Source organism: Ovis aries, chromosome 5 (genome assembly GCF_016772045.2).
Source record: "Ovis aries strain OAR_USU_Benz2616 breed Rambouillet chromosome 5, ARS-UI_Ramb_v3.0, whole genome shotgun sequence".
NCBI lineage: Eukaryota > Metazoa > Chordata > Mammalia > Artiodactyla > Bovidae > Ovis > Ovis aries.
This window is the reverse complement of record NC_056058.1, coordinates 23,918,987-23,945,784: the sequence shown is the minus strand read 5'-3', so window position 1 is coordinate 23,945,784 and position 26,798 is coordinate 23,918,987. Positions and strand designations below refer to the sequence as shown.

At 38.6% G+C, this 26,798-nt stretch overlaps 1 protein-coding gene across 3 annotated transcripts in view; it reads left to right on the top strand.

Annotated features, from left to right (window-relative positions):
- CCDC192 (coiled-coil domain containing 192) overlaps positions 1–26,798 on the top strand; it is a 211,798-nt gene that overhangs the window by 52,705 nt on the left and 132,295 nt on the right. For all 3 annotated transcript variants that reach the window (XM_027969970.3, XM_027969968.2, XM_060416342.1), the window contains 2 exons: positions 13,043–13,174; positions 14,061–14,117. In XM_027969970.3, the coding sequence (XP_027825771.1) occupies positions 13,043–13,174; positions 14,061–14,117 (189 nt within the window). The remainder of the gene's footprint in view (positions 1–13,042; positions 13,175–14,060; positions 14,118–26,798) is intronic.

Here is a 26,798-nt window from a genome sequence, read left to right as displayed (position 1 = left end):
TGTTACCCATCCTTTGCTCTCCCATCCTCAGTGTTGACTGTCTTACACAGTAACTGCAACAATTCCAAGCATTATGTGCAGTCAGAACGTCCTGCAAAAAAAGAGATGTTCTTCCTCCTGTGTATCTTTAAAAAAAATCTGGTAAAGAGCCTTTTCCTCAAGGCTCCAGGGGCCTCTACTTGATTGCAGGCTCATGCCTAAAATAATCTTTTATACCTGGGAATGGAGCCCAACAGGGCTGGCTGAGCAACAGTGATTCATTTGCTGGAAATGGACAAGACCAAGCTTCCCTAAACACATGGCAGCTGGCTGATCCAAATTGGGTGTCTGGTAGAAAGGGATAAATGGGGAAACGGTCACTGGGAAAGAGATTAGTAGAGTCTGCTGCAGGAAGGTTTATATATTGGCTGATGAGAAAGTGAGGGAATAACCATCTGGCAGCCTCTATTTTTTTCAGTGAATTATTGATGAGGTGATCATTTGGGATAAAGGTGGAATTTTTATAAGAAAGAATGAAATGATATTTGAGGAAAGAGCAGAGAACAATAAATAGCTTTCTCAGAGAGGAAGAATGCATATTTCCCAATAGGAAAATATAGTATTTTGATGTCAGAGGAGTATTGAGTACCTATGTGAACTTTGAGTTCGTTCATCTAAAATTAAACCAATTTTTTTTCCTAATAACATCTAGTGAAATGGAAATAATGATGACAATTTTCTTAACCATTGAGAGCTAACTAGAAAGTCATTTTCTTTTAAAGGAGGTGAAATTCACATAAATACAATTAACCATTTTTAAATGGATACAGCAGCATTTAGTGTGTTCACAATGTTGTATAATCACAACCTGTCTTGAGTTTCAACATTTTTCTCCATCCCAGAAGAAGAATTACTTCCTACCCAGTAAGTAATGATTCCCCATAATCCCTTCTACCCATTCCCTGACAACCAACCACTAATCTTCTGTCTCTATGGGTTTATCTATTCTGGGTATTTCTGACAAAAGGAATCATGCAACATGTGATCTTTTGTGTCTGGTTTCCTCCTGTTAGCAAAATCTTTTCAATATTCATTCAAGTTGTAGCAAGTATCAATAATGCAATCCTTTTTATGATTGAATAATATTTTTCATTGTATGTACACAACACAATTTGTTTATTCATTTGTTAACAGATATTTGGTTTCTACCTTTTAGCTTGGAGAAGGAAATGGCAACCTACTCCAGTATTCCTGCCTAGAAAATCCCATGGATGGAGGAGCCTGGTGGGCTACAGTCCATGGGGTCACAATACCTTTCAGCTATTAAAAATAATGCTGCTATGAACATCTATATACAAGTTTCTGTGTGGATATATGCTTTCATTTCTCTTTGGTACATACATACCCTAGGAGTGAAATTGTTGGACCATACAATCCATATAATAGTAATTCTATTTTTAGCTCTTTGTGGAATCACAAAACTGTTTCCCACAACATCTACACCATCATACAAGGATTCTTATTTCTCTACATCTTTACCAGTACTTTCTATCTTTTAAATCACAGACCTATATGCATGCTATATTTGAAACAGATAAGCAACAAGGACCTTCCATACAGAGAACTCTGCCCAATATCCTATAATAACCTAAATGGGAAAAGAACTTGAAAAAGAATAGATGCATGTATATGTATAACTGAATCACTTTGCTGTACACCTGAAACTAACACAGCATTGTTGATCAAATACTCCAATATAAATTTTTTTTTTAAATAGCCATAATAGTGGCTGTGAAGTGAAATCTCATTGTGGTTTTTATCTGCATTTCCTTAATTAGTGATTGATTATATTGAGTTTTTTTAAATTAGGAAGTGCCCTATTTTATTCACACAATCATTAATCACAACTGCAAAAGCAGATTTATAGTGCTACATATCAATAACAAAATGGGAAGGAAATGAAATATTAGAGACATCTTGTAAAACTGCAAAGAAATACACACTAAGCTAAACATCTTCAGTTAAACCATGGTTTCACAACAGGTTGTTTTATTTTTTCATTTTCACAATAAGTTATTCCTTATAGTTATTTTTTTCCCTTTCTGAACTAATTCAGATATGGCTTTGTGTACAAGAATTTTTTTCTTGGTCTTTGGTTTAACTCTGTTGGAAACTACCTTGCTCTGGTGAATATCCATAAACAGTAGTGTCATTTGCCTTCTGATCAATGTAGAACCTACTTTTTTTTCCCTGAACCCCTGGACTACTTTGGTGATTTGCTGACCTTTGTAGTGTCCTCAGACCAACTGGACATTGTTGTCCTCGTGGATGGGCTAGAGCAGATGCACTCTGCCACAGTTCCTTGGAGAGATGCTATGATTTTCCTGTATACATGGTACTAGGTATACTTTTAAACATCTTTTCTTGTGTCTATTGGCCATTTGTGTGTCATCTTTGGAGAAATGTCTGTTGAAGTCCTTTGCCCATTTTTAATTGGGTCATTTGTATCTTTTTTTGGTTGGGTTGTAAGAGTTCTTTATATTGTACATTCTTCATACTAAATCTGTATCAGACATATGATTTATAAATTTTTTTTCTCATGCTTTAGGTTATTTTTTCACTTTCTTGATAATGTTCTTTCCTGCACAAAAATGTTTAATTCTGATGAAGTCCAATTTAACTATTCTGTATTTTGTTGCTCCTGCTTTCAGTATCAAATAATCCATTTTCAAATCCAAGATCTTGAAGATTTTCTCCTGATTTCTTCTGAAAATTTTATAGTTTTCCTCTTCTATTTAGATCCATGTTTAGTCAATTTTTGTTTATGGAGTGAGGAAGGGGTGGAGTTTCATCTCTTTTGCACGTGTCTATACAGTTGTCCCAGCACCATTTGTGAAGAAACTCTTCTTTACCTATGATATGGTCTTTGCACTCCTGTTGAAAACTGACTGGCTGTAGATGTTTGGGTTTATTTCTGAATTCTCAGTTCTATTCCATTGTTCTATTTACGTATCTTTATACCAACATTGACACTGTTTTTAATTACTATAGCTTTGTAGTACATTTTTAAATTGGGAAGTGTGAGTCCTCCAATTTGTTTTTTATTATTGATTGATTGTTTTGGCTATTCTGGGTCCTTGAGATTATGTATGAATTTGAGAACTGGCTTTTCCATTTTTGCAAAGAAAGCTAATAAGTTTTAGCAGTGATTGCACTGAATCTGTAGTTAGTTTTGGGGAGTTTTATCATCTTAACAATATTAGATTTTGCAACATGCAAACATAACATATTTTCATTTAGGTTTTCTTTAATTTCTTTCAGCAATGTTGCGTAATTTTCAGTGTATCACTCTTTCACTTCCTCAATAAAAAGTTTATTTCTTGGTAGCTTATTCTTCTGGATACCACTGTGAATGGAACTGTTGTATTTCTGTTTTGGATTGCTCATTTCTGGTTGTATTAATAATGCCTTTAAAAAACATTCAGATGATTTGATATCCAGGGCCTTGCTGACCCTGGAGGGACTGCCCCCACACTCACAATGCTTGCCAATCAATTCCTAGAAATAGTGAAGGACTTCTCTGTAAATGTGCCTTTCATATACAACTGACCAACAAAACACAGGCCCACTGTTCCTCTGCTCTAACCACCCCAGGTACAGGTACCATACAAGCAGGGACCATCTCGATGTTCCGGAGCCCACTGAAATTATCCAAACTAGCTAATCCTCACCCTGATTATCTTTACTCACGTGTTCCTTCCCATGGAAGCTGCAATAAATGTTCCTGCCCACATTCTCCCCTTGCTTCCTCTACTCCTGACTGACCCTTTAGTTCATATATGTCCCCTCCATATCATTACCCTCCTCATGGTGTGTCATGCCCCTCCTCTTGGGGACTGTAACAAACTATCTTTCCAATGATAATCAACTCCAGATCTGTTAACCTCACTACACCTGAATAATAATTAGTCTACATTTTAAAACATAGGTGTATAACAACCCAAATTAATTTTTATGTGTTTATCTTATACCCTGAAACTCTACTAGATTCATTTACTAGCTCCTTGGAAGAAAAGTTATGACCAACCTAGATAGTATATTCAAAAGCAGAGACATTTCTTTGCTGACTAAGGTCCGTCTAGTCAAGGCTATGGTTTTTCCAGTAGTCATGCATGGATGTGAGAGTTGGACTGTGAAGAAGGCTGAGTGCTGAAGAATTGATGCTTTTGAACTGTGGTGTTGGAGAAGACTCTTGAGAGTCCCTTGGAGTGCAAGGAGATCCAACCAGTCCATTCTGAAGGAGATCAGCCCTGTGATTTCTTTGGAAGGAATGATGCTAAAGCTGAAACTCCAGTACTTTGGCCACCTCATGTGAAGAGTTGACTCATTGGAAAAGACTCTGATGCTGAGAGGGATTGGGGGCAGGAGGAGAAGGGGATGACAGAGGATGAGATGGCTGGATGGCATCACTGACTCGATGGATGTGAGTCTGAGTGAACTCCAGGAGTTGGTGATGGACAGGGAGGCCTGGCGTGCTGTGATTCATGGGGTCGCAAAGTGTCGGACACGACTGAGCGACTGAACTGAACTGAACTGAATTGAGTAGTTTTTCCTGGGGATTGTTTGAAATTTTCTGTATATAGAATCATGTCATCTTCATGTGGAAATATTTTATTTCTAATTTACAGTTTAGATTTTTTTTTTCTTTTTCTAGCTTATTTGATCTGAGTAGAGCTCTCAATACAAAGTTGAATAAGCAGTGGAGAAAGCAGGCATTCTTGTCTTGTCTTGATCTTAAGGGGAAAGCTTTCCATTTTTCAGCACTGAATATGATGTTAGTTGTGGCTTTTTTCATAAACACTCTTTATCACATTGAGAAGGCTTTCTTCTATTCCTAGTTTGCTGAGTGCTTCTATCATATCATGAATTCTGTCAAATAATTTTCTGCATCTATTGAGATGAACATATTGTATTTTTCCTTTATTCTATTAATGTGTTATGTTAATTGTGGGTTTTTAAATGTTGGTCTGCCCTAGCATCCCTGTGATAAATTCCACTCATTCTTGATGCATACTCTTTGTAATGAATATCCTTCTGGATCCAGTTTGCTATTATTTTGCTGAGGAGTTTTGCATCTCTTTTCTTAGGTAATGTGGGTTTATACTTTTTTTAACAGTATCTTCGTGTGACTTTGATATTAGGGTAATGTATGCAGAAGTAGTCACCTTTTCTGTTTTTTAAATGAGTTTGTGTGAAATTAGTGTTTACTGTCCTTAAAATGTTTGATGAATCCACAGTGAAGCCGTCTGATCTTGGACTTGGTTGAAAGATGTTGATTAAAGACTCAGTCTCTTTACTTGCTACAGGTCTATTGAGAGTTTCAAATTTTCTTGAATCAGTTTTGGCAATTTATGTCTTCCTAGGAATTTGTTCATTTCATCTAGATAATATAGTTGGTTTGCATCCAATTATTCATAGTATTCACTCATAATCTTTCAAATTTCTTTAAGGCTGGTAGTAATTTCCCTAGTTTTCCTTATTTTTAGTTATTTTTTTCTTTTCTTTATTTTTTGTTAATATAATTAAAGATTTGTCAACTTTGTTGATCACTTCCAAGAACCAACTTTTTGGTTTCATTGATGCTTTTGTATTCTGTTTAATCTCTGACTTAGTATTTATTATTTCCTCCTATTGACTCTGGGTTTAGTGTTCTCTTTTTCTTCAAGTTCTAACTTCAAGGTATGAAGTTAGGTTGCTGATTTGACATAGTTCTCCTCTTTTAATGTACATGTTCCATCTATAGGTTTCCCTCTGGCCCTGTCTTCACCGCATCCTCTGTCTCAGTGTGTTGTTCTGTTTTTCTTTTTATCTCCAGATACTTAATTTCCCTTGTGATTTTTTTTCTTTGACCCATTGTTTCTGTAAGAATGTGCTATTTCCATTTATTTTCAAATTTCTCAGTTTTCCTTTCGTCTTTAACTTCTAGATTTATTCCATTGTGATTGGAGAAGGTACTTTGCATAATTTCAGTCCTTTTAAACGTATGTAGAATTATTTTGTGGCCTAACATATATGGTCTATCCTGGAGAATGTGCCCTGGGCGCACTTGAGAAGACTGTGTATTCTATTGTTGGATGGATTATCCTGAACATATCCGTTAGATCCACCTCGTCCATAGTGTTGATGAATTCTATTTGCCCTTGATCTTTTGCGTACATATTCTACCCATTATTAAAAGTAGGATATTGAAGTCTCTACTCTATAACTATTTATTACTATTTATTTCTCCCTTAAATTCTGTTAATGGTTTCATATATGGGGGAGGGTCTGTAGTTTGATGTATAATTTTGATAAACTAACCCTTTTATCAATATATTATATCCGTGTATTCTGTAAAAATTTGACTTGGCGTCTATTTGATGTTCTCTGATATTAGTATAGCTATGTCAGCTCTCTTTTGGCTCCTATGCACATGGAATATCTTTTTTTCCTTTCACTATTTGTTTCTTAGAGGCGGAAGTTACTCTATTATAAGTGGTGTATACTTGGATCACATTTCTTAATTCTTTTTTCTAGTCACTGTCTTTTATTTGCTGGGTCTAATCCAGTTACTTTTAAAATACTACTGATAATAAAGGCCATAATTCTGCCATTTTGCTATTTGTTTTCTCTGTATTTTACATCTATTTGTTACTCACTTCGTCCATGCTGCTTTCTTGTGTGCTTGATTTTTGTGTACCATTTTAATTCCCTTTTCCTTTTCTGCATCATCTTTAGTTATTTGCTCCTATAATGTATATGTCAGTATACTTGGTAGCTTTCTATAGTGTCCATAAATCTCTTAGGCTCTGATCACTTCTCTGTATACCTTTTTCTTCCTGCTCCTTACATCAGGTAATTTCAGTTGTCCTGTCTTCAAGTTTTCTTGATTCTGTCATCTTCTAGCTTATATCTGCTACTGAACCATTTCAGTAATTTTTTCAACTATTTTGTTTCCTAACTTCAGAATTTCTACTTAGTTTCTTTTTATAATTTTTATCCATTCATATATTTTCTATCTGTATATGTATCATTCTTATTTCCTTTACTTCTTTGTCCGTGGTTTCTTTCAGCTCTTTGAGGAAATTTTAAAGTATTCATTAATTAAGTCCAAAAGTTCAATGCCTACACTTCTTCATGGATAGTTTTTATCAATTAATTTTCCAATAAATGAGTCATACTTTGCTTTGTGATCTTTGTACTTATTTGTTGAGAACCAGACATTTTGAATATTATAATACAGTAACTCTGGAAATCAGATTCTTTCTACCTCCCCAAGACCATATACAATTCTTCCCTCCTCTACAGTTTGTATGTTTGGTTACTTTTCCAAAGTAATTTTGCAGAGACCATAATTTTTGTCTTGTGTGGTTACTAAAGTCTCCTATTCCATTGCCTCTGTAGTTAGCCAATGACCTTACAGAGATTTCCTTAAATGCCAGCATCTTTGTTCATCATGCACTTTCCTGGATACTGAAAGCATTCCACTAGAATCCAGAGGTAATAAATGGTTAGTTCTGACAGTTCTTGCCAGCTCAAAAATTATTTAAGCGGGAGAACCAATTCCTAGAGCTTCTTAATCTGCCATCATTTTGAAGTGCAAGTCACTTTTTTTACTTTCATCTTGAATATTAATATGAAATGTATCAATATACTTTCTTGACTGCATCAACAAGCTGTGCAATGAATACAGTTTATCTTCCTTTGACTTTTAATGATATTGCATTACATTTATGATGACCTTCTATTGAATACCGAGGTATATATTAAAGTTGAATATTTTAGTGGATTTATACAGCCTCAAATGTATAATATGAAAATTGTTCCTTTGTTTTACGTAATTCTTACGACAAATGTTGTTCGTGCTTTTAAAATCATCTCCTCCCCCTAAATTTGTTAGAATCAGGCAGAGGGGAAGGTGCCGACTCTTCAAAAATCAAAGGGAGAATATCAGCCTCCCAACATCATGTGAACCATATGTTCCAGCACAGATAGCTGGTTAGGAAACATAGAAACTGATTACTTAAAGAATAATGCATTTCTACTCTCTCTTATAAGCAGATATCTGATACTAAGTTGGACTGAGCTTTTATCTTTATTCTCTTTCAAACGAGTAACTATAAAACTAAGCAGTTCCTATGAAAAACAAACAAAAAAAAGCAATAAAAAGGAAGTGGTGCCCAAGGCCCCTAGAGCTTTTAAATTCAACTGGGATATCTTGCAGCTTACTAACTTAGGTTTCCTCTTACTTTCTTTGATACCTTGTTTTCTATCCTATAATTTGAATTTGAATTTAAGCAGCATTCCTAAGAGCTTCCTGAATTGAAAATTAAATTTTGAAAAGTTCTAAAACTCCAATCAAAACAATGGAGTGAATTCAAAATGGTAGCTATTATCTTGCAACCCAGCAATAGAGCATATTCTTTTATTCAGTACTTTAAAAATACTTAGATATATAATTATGTTATTTCATTTTATTTTCTTTCATTTTTTCTGTTCTTTCCTTTTGGATTATCAGTCTTATCTGATAGGTCATTTTCAAAAGGGCTGGGGCAATATCAGTAGTCTTATGCTAATAAACAGTTTCATCATTATATAATGCAATCCAACATTAGTTCTTGCTTCAATGTATCCACAGGAGGCAGAGATAGTAAGATCCCTTTATCCTGCTTTTGTGAGATTTTGAAACATATGACAATGAAAATATCATTTAAAAAGTGAATAAATGAAATGTTTTTAGCAAATATTATTTCTGGCCAATCTGACTGAATTTTGTTATAAGTTTTGACAGAACTCTCCCTATCCAACCTTCTGGGAAATTTACAACCTAGTTAGAATACACATGATTGGAGAACTACCCCGTAAAAACATAGCAAAGCGACATAGTAAAATTTTATTATGGGCTCATAGGTCATAACATCAGAGGGTTGTGAGGTCAGGTCTAAAATACAGATATTGTGATTCCATGTCAAGATTTCTTAGAGATAAGCTGAATCTGAGCTAAATATATTTGAGCCAAAGGGATATTCAGACAGAAATTTATTATAAGAGGAGAGCAAAGAGATGGGATTGGTGTGTATATAAAAAGGGACTGAGATGGCAGGACAGACTTTTCTCAAGTCTTAGAAAAAAGGAAAATAACTTTTCTTCAGGTAAATAAGTGAACACACAGAGAAAAAGTGCCGAAAGCCACATGATCAGGGGAAATCATAGATCTCATCTTTGTAGGCAGTCTCAGAGTTAGGCTTTGGATATACTATAGAACCCAAAGTGGGAAACAGACCAATGTAGATCCCAATCTAACCTGTCCTTATTAGCTCTGGGAAAGCCCCTAAAAGCACCTGACTTCCAATCTTTAAAAGAGTCACAACAGCAACAAAATAAAATGTGTGGTATGCTGTAGCTACCAAACAAATGTTAGTTGCTATTTTTCCATAGATCTTACTCACTTATGGTCACGATTATGCAATTTTAGAGTCAGACAATTTATCAGCAGAATGCTTATGGCAGCAAATAAAAGAAAACTCAATGTCTAATCAATAAGGAAACTTATAAACTCACTAAAGGTAAGTTCCAAGGTAGGAGATGCTTCAAAATTAGTTGGAAAAACATTTCAGTAGTGTCAACAAGAGCCAGGTTTGCTCTGTCGTCCACACGTCCAGCCAGAGAGTGGCTTTGTCATAGAACAGGCTGCCTGGATGTTTGTAGGATGGCTATGGTAGCATTCTTGTCTGTGGATAAGAGAAAGTGCTTCTCCAAATCATCAGAGTTCCTCCTGGCCAGCGTGGGTGGTGCAAACTAGGTCATATTTCCTACACATTAATTGTTGCCAGAGAAGATCCAGGATCTGATTGGTTGAGGCCTTGATTCCTAAACCAATGGGAGGAAAATGGATGGAAGGAAAGAGAATGGGATTGTCATGATTATTAGGGCCCCATTTCTGGGGTCAGACTTGGGCTTTGGGAGTCACACCTAATGCCCACTACTGAAAACTTGGGTTCCAATATTTACTATCTATGTCCTTAGACAAGTTATGCAACCTTATTGAATTTCCTTATCTGTAAAATGAATATGAAGCTAAACTGAAATAAATATGAAAACAAAAGGTTCTCAGAATATCTGATATGTACTAAGTACCTGGTAAGCATTAAGTAGTACTAATATTATTCATCTATACACTTTCACATTATGGAATAGTTTTTAAATCGTCTGCTTTTCTGAGTAAATTGTGAAAATGCAAACAATATCACCTTTATTTTTTACCTCCAAAGCTTACATATAATAAAGATCCAACATATTTCTTTAGCAATGAGTGAATACATGAATATCTGTTGAGTAAATGAATAAAGGCCTAAAAACAATAGGAGATAGATTTAAAAGAAAGATAACCAAATGGTGACTGGATCAATCATTCAGGATATGGGAACAAAATGGGACAGACTGAGAAAGAATATATTTGAGACTAAAAAAATACATCAGACTTAGAGAGGACTTTTCCCTGAAGACTAGAGTGGTTACAGGAAGCGAGCAAACCAAATATAAATTGAGTTTAGGGTAACCAGCTCACAGAGGCTGTGACATCTTCAGACACTTAATTTTATAATTCGATAAATAATGAATATTTGGATAAAACCTATGTGAATGCTTACTGCCGTCGAGAGGATGTAGATGAAATAATAATAGGAACTACTGAGTGTTTGATGTATTCCAGGCATTGTTCTAAGTGTTTCTCTTGTGTAGACTCATGTATAAACCTCAAAACAAATGCATAAGATAAGTACCATTCTTTTTATCCTCATTCCTATTTACAGGTGGGAAAGTCAAGCCCAGAGAGTCTGAGCAATTTGTCCAAATCACAAAGATAGCAAGTAGCAAACTGAGACTTTTACCCAAAGTCTCAGAGTCTGTGTCTTCAGCCATTACACTCTACTATGATGAAATGGAAGGGTGCTCAGAGAACTCAGATTACATTTCCAAACCATCATGCACCCCAAGAGTTAGATGTATTAGTACTCATGCAGAGCTCCTCAGGCCTCTCAGGCCACTGAGAGCTGAAAGGCAAAGACAACAGTTCATGGCACATGTGCTCCCTCTGACCCTCCCTTGTGGGCTTCCCTTGTGACTCAGCTGGTCAAGAATCTGCCTGCCACGCGGGAGACCTGGGTTCGATCCCTGGGTTGGGAAGATCCCCTGGAGAAGGGAAAGGCTACCCACTCCAGTATTCTTGGGCTACCCTGTGGCTCAGCTGCTAAAAAGTCCTCCTGCAATGTGGGAGACCTGGATTCGATCCCCAGGTTGGGAAGATACCCTGGAGAAGGGAAAGGCTACCCACTCCGTTATTCTGGCCTGGAGAATTCCATGGCGTTGCAAAGAGTTGGACACGACTGAGTGACTTTCGCTTTCACTTTCTGACCCTCCTGTTGTGCTTTCATCATTCCCTGCATATGACACAATGACTGCATAGAGAGCCAACTAGACAAATACTTGTTGAGTGCATGGATGCGTGCATGGATAGATGGATGGATACCAGCGTACGTGATGTACCCAACTTATTTCCATGGCAGACTAACCTCTCAATGCCTCTCAAGTTGGTAAATGTCTCTAAATATTTGCTGCCCTTTTCAAGATGAGATGGTATGCTTTGCAATAATTCTTGGAATAATATGAAAAAGATACTTAGAGATAAGCCAAGCCTCAGGGCTCGAGATCTGGAATGAATACAAGGTTGTATGTCCCTTTCCAGGGACTCTTTCAGAATTGTTGCTGAGCTAGAAAGAAAAATCACAAGGGACTCTCTAAGAAGGCTAAGGGACTAGGGATTATCCAAGTACCACTCTCCTCAGAAGTCTACAAACAGGAAAACACTCATCTTGATACATTTTATGGTTATGGTTAGCACAGACCTCTCCTGGAGAAGAAAATGCAACCCACTCCAGGATTCTTGCCTGGGAAATCCTATGGATAAGGAAGCCTGGTGGGCTACAGTCCATAGGGTCACAAAGCCTGGGACAGGATTTAGTGACTAAATGACAATAACGAAAGCCCTTGATCATCTGATTTTAACTAGAAATTCCTGCATTTCCCTTCAGCTCCTTCTATCCTGGTGCTGCTGCTAAGTCGCTTGAGTTGCGTCCGACTGTTTGCGATCCCATGGACTATAGCTTACCAGGCTCCTCTGTCCATGGGATTCTCCAGGCAAGAATACTGCTGACGGTTGCCAGGCCCTCCTCCAGGAGACGTTCCCAACCCAGGTATCGAACCTGCATCTCCTACTGCTCCTGTACTGCAGGCAGATTCTTTACAGCTGCACTAAAAATTCAAGGGAGGGAGTCAGAATTCCTCCCCTTTCTAGAGAGCTGCGGCCTCCCGTGGGGTCACAAAGGGTCAGACATGACTGAGTGAGTGAGCACGCATGCATAACTAGCTAGTATTTTGGGGGTTTCCCAGGCACAGAGGTAAAGAATCCACCTGCCAATGCAGGAGATGTGGGTTCTATCCCTGGATCAGGAAGATCCCCTGGAGTAGGAAATGGAAACCACTTCAGTGTTCTTACCTGGAAAATCCCAAGGACAGAGGAGCCTGGTGGGAAGGCTACAGTCCATGGGGTCACAAAGGGTCAGACATGACTGAGTGACTGAGCCCGTAGCCTCCAAAGAGTTAAGTTTCAAGAACCCTATCTAAACCACAATACAGATTTCAGATTCAGCTGTACAAATAAAATACAATGTTGAAACATAATAAAGATGAGTGTTGAGACTGTTGTACTAGACATCTCTCTGCCTGCTGTAACTACATGGTCTCATCTCTTGCCCAGAAAGATCTTTATTATTAAAAATAAATGAAATAAAAATAATTTCCTTATCTCTCTTTACTAATCATTTGTCATCTATGAGAATGTTTCAAAAGCCATTTTCATATTTAAGAGATATTGATGGAAGGCAATTCATTTGTAAATTGGACTTTAATAAAATAAGCTTTAAAAAAGTCATTGTACTTCCATGCCCTTACAAGCACATTTCTTCAGCTTGCAGTCTCAGAAGGAACAAAATCAAAGCTGCTTGAGCAAGTTTCCTGGCTGGAGAAAAAGCTAGAAGCTCTGGACTATAGGGAAGACAGTGGAGAACCATACAAAAAAATGGTTCTTGCAAAAGACCAGGTATGTCATGGAAGAAGAATAATCTTTATTTTAAAAGCTACCTAAACATATGAGCTGAAAATCCTATAGTTATTTCTGGCTGGGCTGGAAGTTCATATTTAAGTTCAAGATGGTGAATCACAGTTTTTGTATTTGCTCAATGTAACTGTATTTTCTGATAGAATATTCACATAAAAAACAAACTTTCTTGGTGATATTTTTAAGTTTGATATGTATTCTTTTGAATCATATTAAGGGAATATTCTATTTATTTTATAAGTGATATTGACTATACAAATATTTCTTAGTTTTCAATTGAACTTAATCAAGCAATAGCTTCTTTCTGGGTAGTGAAAGAAGTTGATCAAAACATTTTTCATAGACTTTTAATAAATTACTTTATGAGAAGTCACCAATCTCTGAATCTCAGGACATTTATATATGTGTCATTATGTAAATTTATCTCTTGTCGTTTTCTATCTGCTTTTGTGATAGAGGGATGGATAGACAGATAATCTATATCTATATATAGGTATATATATCTTTACATTAAAACATGTCCATATATTCCAAAGGCAGATACCAATTCATTTGGTCCCACATGTATGTATACATGATGTGATATAAGATAGGTTAACTTTATCTGCAGTACATCAAGCAAACATTATTTTTCCCAATCATGACCTAGTTTTTACTATATTGATATACTTTGTTGATGGGTTCTTCCATGGAGTGGAAGAGAGAGATGGGAGCGATGATCTATTTAATGATGATATTCAAAACATCTAGCTGAGATAATGCTGCCATTTGTAAAATATGAGAACCAGTACATATTTACATCTGGAACACTTTGAATATGTAAAAGGAAGAGTTACACACTTTGTTTCTAAACTCTACCCCTTTTCAGTGCATTGAGAAATTACAAGCTGAAGTAAAAGCTTCCCAGGAGCAACTTGCAGCCCATGTAAGTGTCTTCTGCCTTTTTTCACCCTTTATTTTATATCATTGTTATTGTGCGAATGAACAGAAATGTTTCAAAAGTTGCAACTATAGTCTCTCCACTGCAAACCAATCATAGGGCTAAGAACCAGCATTTTTACTGCCTCTATAGAGTTGTTTTCCATAAATAGAATTCTGATTTACACTGATGATAAAAATTGCAAGACTGAGTTCTTATATATAACCAGATGACCTAATCAGATATGATCAGGATAAGAGAACTGGAAACTAAGGGTAGAAAAACAAGCAAGCTGGGCTAGTTGTGAGTGAACAGAAGTGGAAACTTTAGACACCTCCCCTATAGGCCTAGGACAGTTCTTCTTAAACTTTTGTATATGGAGAAGTATCTGGAAAACTTTTCGGAACAGTTTTCTGTACGCCTAGGATAGGACCTGAGAATATGTGCTTCTAGGGAATGCTGGATTCAGATGCTGCTGCCGCCCATCTTTAGACCATATTTTGAGCAGCATTATTTTATATATATTTATTTTGCCCCAGTCTTCTGGTTTTTAGGCTAATGACCATATGAACAAATCAGATAATGAACTGCCCATTTTCTGCTACAAGTCTTCCCCGAGAGAGAGAAAGAGAGACCCTCTGAAGTTCCAGGGGAAATTTCATTTATACATTCCCTATCTTCACTTAGAGAACAGCTTAATGAGCGTCTCCTGCCACAACAGCCTTGTGGATCCATGTGCATAGACCAGTGGCTGTGGTCCTGCCACTGCCCCTTCTAAGGATCTGAGAATGCCAGGAGTGTTTCCTCAAAGAGTCACTCGCCTCCTCTCAGTTATCTCCTCCAACCACATCCTGCGTGCTAGGGAATGACTTACTGATTAACAAGAGTGGCCAGTCTGAACAACAAACTCAGACCAGTCTGAGAGACTGCAGCCCAGAAGTCCTAGAGAAAAGACCGCAGAAGAATATATTCTGGTCACCAGCCCTTTGAGGTTTGCGATGATCTGATCTGGATAAAAACCACAATAGTTGCCCCATTTTTTGTCCTGGGGTAGACAGAAGCTAATCTGCAGTGGCAGTTAGCAGAGATTTAGACTAAATCTAGATTCTTTTCTGGCCTTGTGTGCTCAACTGACCGAGACTGAACGTGACTCAGGCCTGCACTGCTGACACTGTGACCGACTCAGAGAGAAACCTCTCTCGTAGCCGAGCGTTCTCTCCCCGATGCCCCTCCGCTGGCCTGCCTTTCAGGGTACTGGGTAAGGACTAATGTCAGAGGATGTCACCTCATGCCAGCTGGATCCCTACAGCCCTTCACCCAGGGAGTTTGTAGCTCAGAATGGTTTAAGGAGAGAGATTTGCTAAGGTTCAGTTATTAGCTTCCAGCATCTCTTCATGAAAAACTGATGAAAAATCATGGTCATGGGAGCCTTCGGGAAATTCCTGCAGTGTCTTCTTCCACTGTTTGGCTTCTGCAGTCGATTCCTGTTCCATGCTGTTCCTGCCCCAGGTGTGTCGGAACTGGGAGTGCTCCCTTGTGTTAGGGTATTGATACCAACCAACGAGATTTCTCCTGTGTAATTGTCAATGTTCAGCTCATAACATAGCAGATTAATCATTAAAGTTTTGCTTACTCATCAAGAATATTTAAATGAAAATAATAATAATAATAATGTTTACTGAAGTGGACTATGTGTTTCCTAGGTGATAGGTGCTTTATGCATTACCTATTTTACTTCTCAATACAATTCAAAAAGGTGAGCATTATTTTTCAGATATGAAAACTGAGCCTTAGAAATTAGACCATTTGTCACACACCATGTTGATTGTGAAATCCATGCTTTTGCTCTCTCAACGTGCTACCTCTCTAAACTGTATTTCCCACACACCACTGGAAGCGTCAAACATGTTGATAAAGCTTCTATCTCTAGTCTCTTTTCTCTGTCTACTCTGAGTGATTAATCAGTTCATAACTCTTCAACCCTTCCATGCAAGTAAGCATAGCCTCCTCCTCTACCAAGTTCGATCTTAATAATCTGATCACAGCTCCTCAGCGCTGTAATGAGCATTTCTTAAAACACTGTTCCTGGGGAAAAAATTTTAAATTATGTTAATAGGTATTCTGAAAAAAAAAATATGAGCAGGGCATTGGAAATAAAGTTAAATTAAATATGTTCATTTACTGCAGGATTTATCAATCTCCAAAAAAGGGCCAGAGTATGTAATTTCCCAGTGGTGTTTGTCCTTGAATGACATTTTAAGCATACTACCTTGGATCCTGCTGGTATACTGCACTGAATTAAAACTCTAGGTTTGCTAAATATGACCTGAATATCTCGTGGATATCCTAGGTTCAGCACATATGAAGTCAAATTTATCATTTTTTATTCTTATCTCTTCAGTGTGTTCATTTGTGTTCCCCAGGCATGGTGAATAATATCACAATGTTATTACATACTGTAGATCCAAACTTAAAACAGTATTAAAATCCCACCTGTTTCTGCTTGTATCTCATATTTTGCTACTTGTTGCCTCTGAGTATACTTTTACAAATTATCTCACTTCCATGTCTTTAATTCTATTGTCCTGCCAATCCCTAGCTCTTTTTGACCATCATAGTTCTCAGTTATTGCTACTAGCCCCAAATTATCAACATATTCAAGTTCAGAGCCCCCACTACCCCTGCCTACCGCCTCACCCAATCACAATGTAGCCCACTGGCTCTCACACCATCAAGCCCTGTTTGCAGAAGAGAGAAAGGATAAAAAACTGTGTGTAAGATTTGCTGTGGGGGCAGAAAACCAAAAAGAGCTGGAGGTTAACACTCATGGGAGAATGAAATGTCCTGGGGGCTCAGAGAAGAGAAGGGGGATGAATGGACCAAGGTGTGGGAGTGGAGCCCTGAGAATGCGGTGAGGAGACAGGACATCAGAAGGCTCCTGGGAGTGCTGGAACATTCAAGGTTAGGAAGCAACTGAGAGTATTAGTGAGTTTTTCAAGCAGTTTGGACTTACACCACCTACAGTATGTGAGAGTCACGTGTAGAGTCTAGAATTTCTGTCTGGCTGTGCCTCCCCAGTGTAACCCTGCTGCAGGATGTGACTACCGCCAGGCTCTCCCGGCTTCCCTGCCACTCTGGAAAGTTTTCCACAGGACTGTCCCATCTCTGGCCTTCATTTCCCTGTTCTCACTCACCCCTTTCTCTGCCTCAGTCCAGTAGGCTAGTAAAATAGAGCTGTCATCTTTCTCTACACAGCCAGAGTCTGTCGGTGCCCTGGGACTTTGCTCTCTGCGCTCTCGCGGTCCAGGCTGTCCTTCTCTCTCCTCCTTTTTCCAAATAAATGTTACTCTGTCTGTAAGACTTGTATCAAGGACTAACCTTTCCCTTAGCTCCCAGAGTATCTTCTCTGGGCTCCCTAACCTCCTGTACTTCATCTATTTTAGCTTGAAACACTGCATTTTATCTATTTATTTTTATTGGGGTATAGTTGCTCTATCGCTTCCCTCATAGCTCAGTTGGTAAAGAATCCACCTGCAATGCAGGAGACAATGGTTCAATTCCTGGGTTAGGAAGATCCGCTGGAGAAGGGATAGGCTACCCACTCCAGTATTCTTGGACTTCCCTTGTGGCTCAGCTGGTAAAGAATCCGCCCACAAAGTGGGAGACCTGGGTTCAATCCCTGGGTTGGGAAGGTCCCCTGGAGAAGGGAAAGGCTTCCCACTCCAGTATTCTGGCTTGGAGAATTTCATGGACTATAGTCCAAGAGGTCGCAAAGAGTCAAAGACAATTGAGTGACTTTCACTTTCACAGTTGCTCAATAGTTTTGTTACTTTCTGCTCACATTTTACTGATGCTCTCTGTTTACACCTCTGTCCACCGCTGGACATGAAGAACATTGAGAGCTGCACCAAGAATGTGTGGGCTCATTGCAAACCAATCAATATATGTTGCTTAACTGAATTTTACCCTGATCATGTCATTTCCCCTGTTCCAATGCCAAGAGCTATCACAGTTGCCCATTTTCCCAGTATAAAGCCCAACCTCCTGACTATGGCTTTTATCCCACTGAAAATGAGGGGTCAATCCCTTCTCCTGTCCCCTCTCCATCACACATCTGTGATCCCTGAGTAAGGCCATGAATTCCTGCCCTGGGACCTTTGCTCATTTGCAACTGGAATATGTCCCCATCGTTGTGTTCACCAGATTTTCCCCATGCTTTATCAAGATTGTTCCTTCCAGACAGTTTTGTCTGACCATCAAACTGGAAGTGATCTCTCCTTCCTTGGTACTTTCACAGCCCTCCTCTGCACCTATCTTCTGTCCTTTATCACACTATGACCCACAACAGAATTATTTGATGGCCCAGCTCTTCCCCAAGACTGTGAGCACTTCAAGGATAGGGAGCAAGTTTGTTATTCTTTATGCCCCTCACAGTATCTGGTTCAATGCTTTCTACATATTTCATTGAAATGAATTGCTAAAATGGATAAATTTAATATAAGCTTATTTTGGAATTTATAATAGCCTACTTTAAATCTCTGGGAAAGTTATTTTATGAAATGTTATTCCTTAGAAATGCCAGTTACATAAGGCATTACTTTAATCTGAAATTGATACTTTCAAGGTATAACATGGAAGGGACAAAAAGGTAATGATTCCTTAGAGTGAAAATAAAAGGAAAAAATAGCTGAGAAAGAAAAATTTGTAAGAAACCTCAATTTCAGAAGAAGTAAGAAGAGCAGCTGAAGGACACTATAGTCTTAACATGAAAATTAACAATCCAAGGTCTTAGTTTCTTTTTACTCAGGATTCACTCTCCTAGAAACCAATAGTCAAATTATATTATTATATAATTAAATTGATAGCTATGAAATGTGAAAAAGGTACAACATTTCAGAGTAAAACTGTCACTGCCAATATTTTGAAGATTAAAATCTCATCCCATGAACTTTAGGAAGTCTTGTCACAGCTTACACTTTTAAAAGATTGCCAAGAACTGCCCCTCTCAGCACACACATGGACACCCACTTGAGCCACCCACAGGACTAACTTGCCCTGGGCATTTTCGTTACTCCAGTCTGCCTGAGTTTATCTACTTAAGAGACCTATATGGGATTAAACAAATATTTCAACTGAGTGCTTATAATAACTTAAATATTATTGCCCATATTAGGGCAATTTAAATCAGGACTATGAGTCTTAAAGGAGGAGGGATAAAATCCTTTTAAAATGAATGCCTTCCAAATTGTTGAGTTCATTGCTTGCCTACTTGTAGTATTTGGGAAATATAATTACTCATCCTTGTTCATTCACTCTGCCATCGACAATGTGATTATCTGCAGTAGTCCAGAGGTTTGCCTCCCCTCACCCCTCACCTCCATCCCAATGGCTAGTTCACCTCTTGGTCGAGCTACCACCAAGACTGACCAGAGCCCAAAGGTCTATAATATTCCATAGAATTATTCCAAAAGAGAAGTCTAAGCAACTGGATGATAGATGCTTGAGTGTAACGCTGTTCTTTATTCATCTTATATGCTTGAAATAATTCATAATAAACAGTCACAAATATCCAGAAGAAGAAACCCTTCCAGTAAATTATACAGGGTGCTTCAAGCTGTAGTTTAGATATGTGTGACTTTCAAATCAGAAGCTCCTGACCTTTCCAAAGTTTCTGAAGACCTGGAAGCAACAGTCCTGATACTCAGAGTCAGGAGCAGAGGGCACGGAAGGACCACCTTGAGTACCATGACAGAATTTTCCCAAAGAATTGGTTCAATTGCCTCCTTTCCTTCTCTAAAGAAGCTACCAATTCCCATTTTACTTTCCAAAGTAAGGATCCGCAAGAGCCACCAGTTTAGATCCAGTGCAGACTCCCCTCCCCTAGAATTCCAGGCCCTCTACTGATCAGGCTTTTCCTGCTATGATAGAGAACATGGGCGACTTTTGTTGTTGCCATGTTTTGGCTGCCTAAGCATTCATTAACACTCCCTCCTCGGCGGTACCTCGATATCCTTCCCAAATATGTCTCTCTCAATGTGCAGTCTTGGAAGGCATATAATTCAAAGTACCCTGTCAGCTGCTAGCTGAGAATGGGCATGTGCCCAACTGGACTCTGAATATTAACTCAGGGGAAGCAAGAGAGGAAAAACACATGGAACTGATATACCCTACCAGTGACACCCAGGCATCACGGCACCGGAGCTTGAGCTGCTCTATCTCCTGTCCGTTTCTGAATCTGACTCCTGTCCATTTTAGGAACCACCAAATAATCCTAACTAGCTTGAAGAAAATTCCCTTTTTCTGTATCCTCATCAGAATCAGATTTGATTGTTTATTTACAGCTGAGATGCGGTAATTCTTATACCATCCAGATTGTTCTCAAAAGTATGGCCCTGGGACCAGAAGCATGAGAGTCACCTGGGGCTTGAAATGCAAGTCTTGAGGTCTCATCGCACACCTTCTGAATCAGAAGCTCTGGGAGCGGGATCCAGTAGTACGCTTCCCAAGTCCTCCAGTGAGTCTCATGATGGCTTGTGTCTGAGACGCACTGCACCATCCAGCACAATCCCCATCTCTTTCAGCCTAGACTCTCCGCTCTCCCCAGTACCATTGTCCCTGACCAGTATCTCGCTGTCACCCTCATAACCCCTGCCTCAGAAAAGCATCTCCAGGCCTCACTCTTAGTACAGCAAGCCAGGACCATGGCCCGTGGGACACGTTTGTCCAACTGACAAACCAAAGGAGAATGGTCTTCCTGCTCCTTGCCCTCTAAAGCTCACACTTCTATGTACTCTAGAAGTATTACCTTGTTCCTGCAGCTTGTCATGACTAATTTTAGGATAATGTGACAGTAATTAATAGCTTAGAGTCATACAACAACCTACACTTTTCTAAATGCTCCCATCCAGATTACGTCATCTGTTTTTCACAACAGTCCTTGAGGCAGGGAGTACTCCACCTTTATCAGATGAGGGAAGTGAATCAAAGAAGCCTGCTCACAGAAAACAGCTTACATGGAACAAAGCAAAGACCTGAGTGTAGATATTCGGACTCCGGGGCCCCTGTTTCATAAGCATGATTTCACTTTCATTTGAAACTTTTTGCTAAATATATATGCCAACACACATGCTGGTTGTATCAGTAAATTAATTTTTAGATCTTTTAACTTTAGTATCCTCTACAGACCTCATGTCAGAGTGAATCAGCCTGGGAGACTTTGTTAACGGGATCTGATAGAGTCCTACCTGGGGCCAATGAGGAATGGGGAAATTCCTCCCCTGTGGGTCTTTCCTTTTGAGCCAGACGTTAATCCAAATGGAAAATTCTTCAGTGATTGTTTATGAACAGAACCCATTGGTACTAAATGGCTGCATGAGGGATAAATCTCAGAAATATTTTTATTGCTCTAGTTGGTTATAGTTAACCCTCTCTACATCCTACCTTCGTAATTAGGTTATCTGGGCTTAATACTATTTTGAACCTTCATCTTAACCCTTTATGTGGTTATGCCGTGGTGCATCTCCTACGTGCTTGCACTGGAGAGGTGACAAGTCGCTGAAGGATGACAGAGGCTTTCCAATCCCATTGGTGAGTGTTGCTGCCAAACCTCTCAGGGAGCTTGGAAGGGGAGAGTCTGAGCTCTCACTTCACATCAGCAGGTTGCTCATAATCTCTGAAGGCAGTACCCTCTGAATTATGAGCCATTACATGGCTCCTGCCCAGCAAGAAGTGGTTAAATAACTAATAGCACATGGATGAAGCAATATTCAGTATAAAACTTTGGAGTGCTACCAGGACCTTATTTAATTAAAATTACCGTTTTCTCTCTTTTTCTCTTTCTCTCTCTGTCTCTTTTTTTTTTTTTTTTTTTTGGCCTCAGAAAACTAAGGCCCAATATGTTGCTGTGAGAGCCACTAATACCAGCTGTAGGATCCTCTACTAGTGAAGGCAGATTGAGAATGCAGGGACCTGAGGCCTGAGTTTGGTCACTCAGAACAAGCAAGCCTGGATTCTGGCTGATAGCCAGGAGGCTCATTTCCCCTTCTCTAACTCGATATGGAGCCTGTCTGCTCACTCTCCATAGATGATGAATAAGTTCAACAGGAACAAGCCCCCAAGGATAATCCTTGTCTATCCAGCGACTTTAGAATCATGGCATGTGTTTGATCTTTGTTAGCCACCTACTTGGACACATAATCGAATCCACTTATTCTGTGAATACCTATTAGCTGACTATGCACTTCTTCAAACATATATTTCATTTACTTGATAAGCTTGGACTTATACCGACATCCTCTCAGAATATACAGAGTTTAGAGGCCCAAGCATTTCAATCTATTCATAGATTTTTGGTATACTCTCTAATTGCTTGTCAAAAAATCAGGTGGAGACAACACAAGATTGTTCCCAGCACTTTCCTCTTTGCTCCTGAGCTGCATTAATCTGTATAAACTACCAGCCATTAATGCTCGCACAGAACTCACTCTATACTGTTATTATCAGCAGCTACTAGAAATCATGTTTTATTTGTTCCCTTAATAATTGAAATCACTTTAAGATGAGTGAGAGTCATACCTTTCCGTTATGAAGAATAGAGAGATAAGCTATAGATATGAATCATAACAGTTTTGTAAAGGCCACTGGCCCTGGTACTGGGGCTTCCCTAGTGGCTCAGTTGGTATAGAGTCTCCCCACAGTGCAGGAGACCCAGGTTCAATCACTGGGCTGGGAAGCTCCCCGGGGAAGGAAATGGCAACCCACTCCAATATTCTTGCCTGGGAAAACCTAATTCCTGCCTTTATAAGAGCAGTAATGGAGAGCTAGTTGCTGGGTTAGTGACTTAGCCCTGCTACCCCAGCTGCATGACTGACAAGGGTTACTAAAGTTCTTCTCTTCCCATTTGGGTAAAGAAGCTAATAGCATTCTTTAGCCTCATAGGGTACCATGGAAGATACGTAAACTGGCGAAGTGAGGTAATGCCTGTGAAGTAGTTGGCAGTGTGCCTGACACCTACCAAGGTTCAAAAAAGATATTAACAGTTATTCCAAAATGGACTGTTTCAGTAACAGTTCCACAGTTTTATGGGGTTGTCACAAATAATCTGTTGGAATGAAGTACTTCATTTTAGCTGCCAGTTTGTTTATAGAGAGTGCTAGGAAGCTGATTAATCAAAGACTCAAAATTAATTTCTGAGGAGACTCCTGCATTCTTTAGTACTTCCTTAGCTTATTTCTCCTCTTGGAGAATGTCTTCTGAAGCCTTTTGTAGAACTGTCTCCTTTTGATTTAATTGTGTGTCTGTCTTTATCTCTGATAGATTGTAAGTTTCTGATTCATGGTGTCTGCCCAGTAGTAGGTTCTCAACAAATATTTGTTTAAAAAAAAAAAATGAATGAATCAGTTAATCAGCGAGTGACTGAGTGAAGGAAGGTGAGCAGCCTTTTAATTTAAGAGAGTTATTTCAGGCTCCACAATTTCTAAAACTAGATGTTAGTTCTAGCTCCAACCCAGCTGACCATTTCTACCAGAGAGTTCTGTGCTTAACTGCGCTCCAAGAGTGATATTTGAGCTCAATATTTAGCTTTAAAAAGCTGGGATGAAAGGAAGCATATCACAGAAGAGTGCCTGAAATAAGGTCCACTTTTCCCTTTCAGATAGATACCCTAAAATCCTTCCTGAATTAAGTGAGATTAGCAAAAAGTCACACTTTAGACTGCATCAAGTTGTCCTAGAACTGCTTTTATTGAATGAGAGGAAGGTAGTATGGCATGATGCTAATGACTTAGTTTGGGAAGATTTTATTTAAAAAAAAAAATTGCCCTATGGAGTTTTTCAGTATATTCACTGTCAGATTATTGTTAAAGACATTTATTATTTTACTAGAGAATATGTCTTTCTGTAATTTCTGTAACAGGAATATTGGCACTTCCACTGAGCATTGGACTTGCTTTTACTCCATGGATTCTGTGCTTCTATTAATAGTTATTCTGACTATCAGAAAGGCTGGAGCCAAGTCCTCTATACCTTGGCTCTAGAAAGTGATAATGCAGGATGTCAGGGCATGAGCTTTGTGAACCGACCTTCACACCTGCTTCATTACCCTTAACTCCTTCTTAATGTATCTTTCAAGTTTTTATTTTAGTGACTTCTAGTTCAATTTATTTACCTTTTCAACCCACCCTAAATTCTTTCTGAAATGCATCAATATCAAATTAAACAACAAATCATCAGAAAAGTATTAATAATAAAACTGATTCTATAAAAGTGCTGTGTGCAGTTCTCCCAGAATTGGTTCCACTGACTATGGAACCAATATAGAGATATACCATAGACTGGAAGAATCAATATTGTCAAAATTACTATACTACCCAAAGCAATTTATAGGTGGAATGCAATGCCTATCAAATTACCAATGGCATTTTTCATAGAATTAGAACAATGTAACAATTTGTATGGAAACCCAAAAGCCCCCAAATAGCCAAAGCAGTATTAAAAATGCAGCTAGAGGAATCAGGCTTCCAGCTATCCTACAAAGCTACAGTAATCAAAACAGTTTGGTACTGGCACACTAACAAATACAGATCAGTGTAACAGGACATAAAGTCCAGAGATAAACCCATGCACCTATGGTCCTGGGTGTTCATTGGAAGGACTGATGTTGAAGCTAAAACTCCAATACTTTGGCCACCTTATGTGGAGAGCTGACCCATTTAAAAAGACCCTGATGCTGGGAAAGATTGAGGGCAGGAGGAGAAGGGGATGACAGAGGATGAGATGGCTGGATGGCATCACTGGTTGGGTAGTCACAATGGACGTGGGTTTGGGTGGACTCTGGGAGTTGGTGATGGACAAGGAGGTTTGGCGTACTGCAGTTCATGGGGTCACAAAGAGTCGGACACGACTGACTGACTGAACTGAACTGACCTATGGTCAACTGATATATGACAAAGGAGGCAAGAATATACAGTGGAGAAGAGACAGTCTCTTCAGTACGTGGTGCTAGGAAAACTGGACAGCCACATGTAAATAAATGAAATTAGAGCATTTTCCAACACTGTTCACAAAATAAACTCAATATGAATTAAAGTCTTAAATGTAAGGCTGAATACTATAAAATGCTTAGAGGAAAATGTAGGCAGAATACTCTCTGACATAAATCACAGAAATATCTTTTATCAATCCACTTCTTATAGTAATGAAAACAGAAACAAAAACAAGCAAATGGGACCTAGTTAAACTTAAAAGCTTTTGCACAGCAAAGAAAACCATAAACAAACCAAAAGACAACCCATGGAAGAGAAGAAAATATTTGCAAAGACAGTGACTGACAAGAGATTGTTCTCCAAAATCTACAACAGCTCGTGCAATTCTACGTCCAAAAAACAACAACAACAACAACAAAAAAAAAAAAAATCAAATCCAAAAGTGGGCAGAAGATCTAAATAGACATGACATTTCTCCATAGAAGACATACAAATGGCCAAAAAGCACATGAAAAGATGCTCAACATCACTAACTATGAGGGAAATGCAAATCAAAACCACAGTGACTTATCACCTCACACTAGTCAGAATGGTCATCATAAAAAGATCAACAAACAAGGGATGCTGAAGAGGATGTGGAGAAAAGGGGACCCTCCTACACTGTTGGTAAGAAAGTAGACTGGTGCAGCCACTCTGGAAAACAGTAGGGAGGTTCCTTAAAAAAGTTAATATAGAACACCGTATGAACCAGCAATCCCATTCCTGGGCATAAATCTCAACATGCAATCTCAATGTTCACTGCAGCACTATTTACAACACCCGCGACATAGAAGTAACCTAAATGCCCATCAAATGGGCAGAATGGATAAAGAAGACATGGTACATATATACAATGGAATATTTCTCAGCCATTAAAAGGAACACAATCGAATCATTCCTAACGAGGTGGATGAACCTAGAGCCTATTATACAGAGTGAAGTATGTCAGAAAGGAAAAAACAAATACATATTAATGCATATATATGGAATCTAGAAAGATGGTACTGATGAAATTATTTGCAGGGCAGCAATGGAAATACAGACATAGAGAACAGACTTATGGACATGTGAGTAGGGAGAAGGAGAGGATGGGATGTGTGGAAAGAGTAACATGGAAACTTATGTTCCATCTGTAAAATAGATAGCCAATGGGAATTTGCTGTATGAAGTTTGAGCCTTTGCTCAAACCAAGGCTCTGTAACAACCTAGAGGGGTGGGATGGGGAGGGAAGAGGGTGGGAGGTTCAAGAGAGAGGGGACCTATGTATACCATGGTTGATTCACGTTGAAGTTTGGCAGAAACCAACACACGCACAAAGATAAACTTTCTAAAATGTGAAAGAATAAAAAAAGAAGATGTGGTACATATATACAATAGAATATTACTCAGCCATAAAAGAACAAAATAATGCCATTTGCAACAACAAGGATGGAGCTAGAGTGAAGTCACTGAGACAGACAAATATCACATGATATAGCTTATATGTAGAATCTGAAAAAAAATACAGTATAAATGAGCTTATTTACAAAACAAATATAGTCACAGATGTAGAAAACAAACTCTTGGTTACCAAGGGGGAAAGCAGGGAGGGTTACATTGGGAGACTGAGAATGACATATACACACTACTGTATATATAAATTATCTATTTATTCACAGCACAGGGAA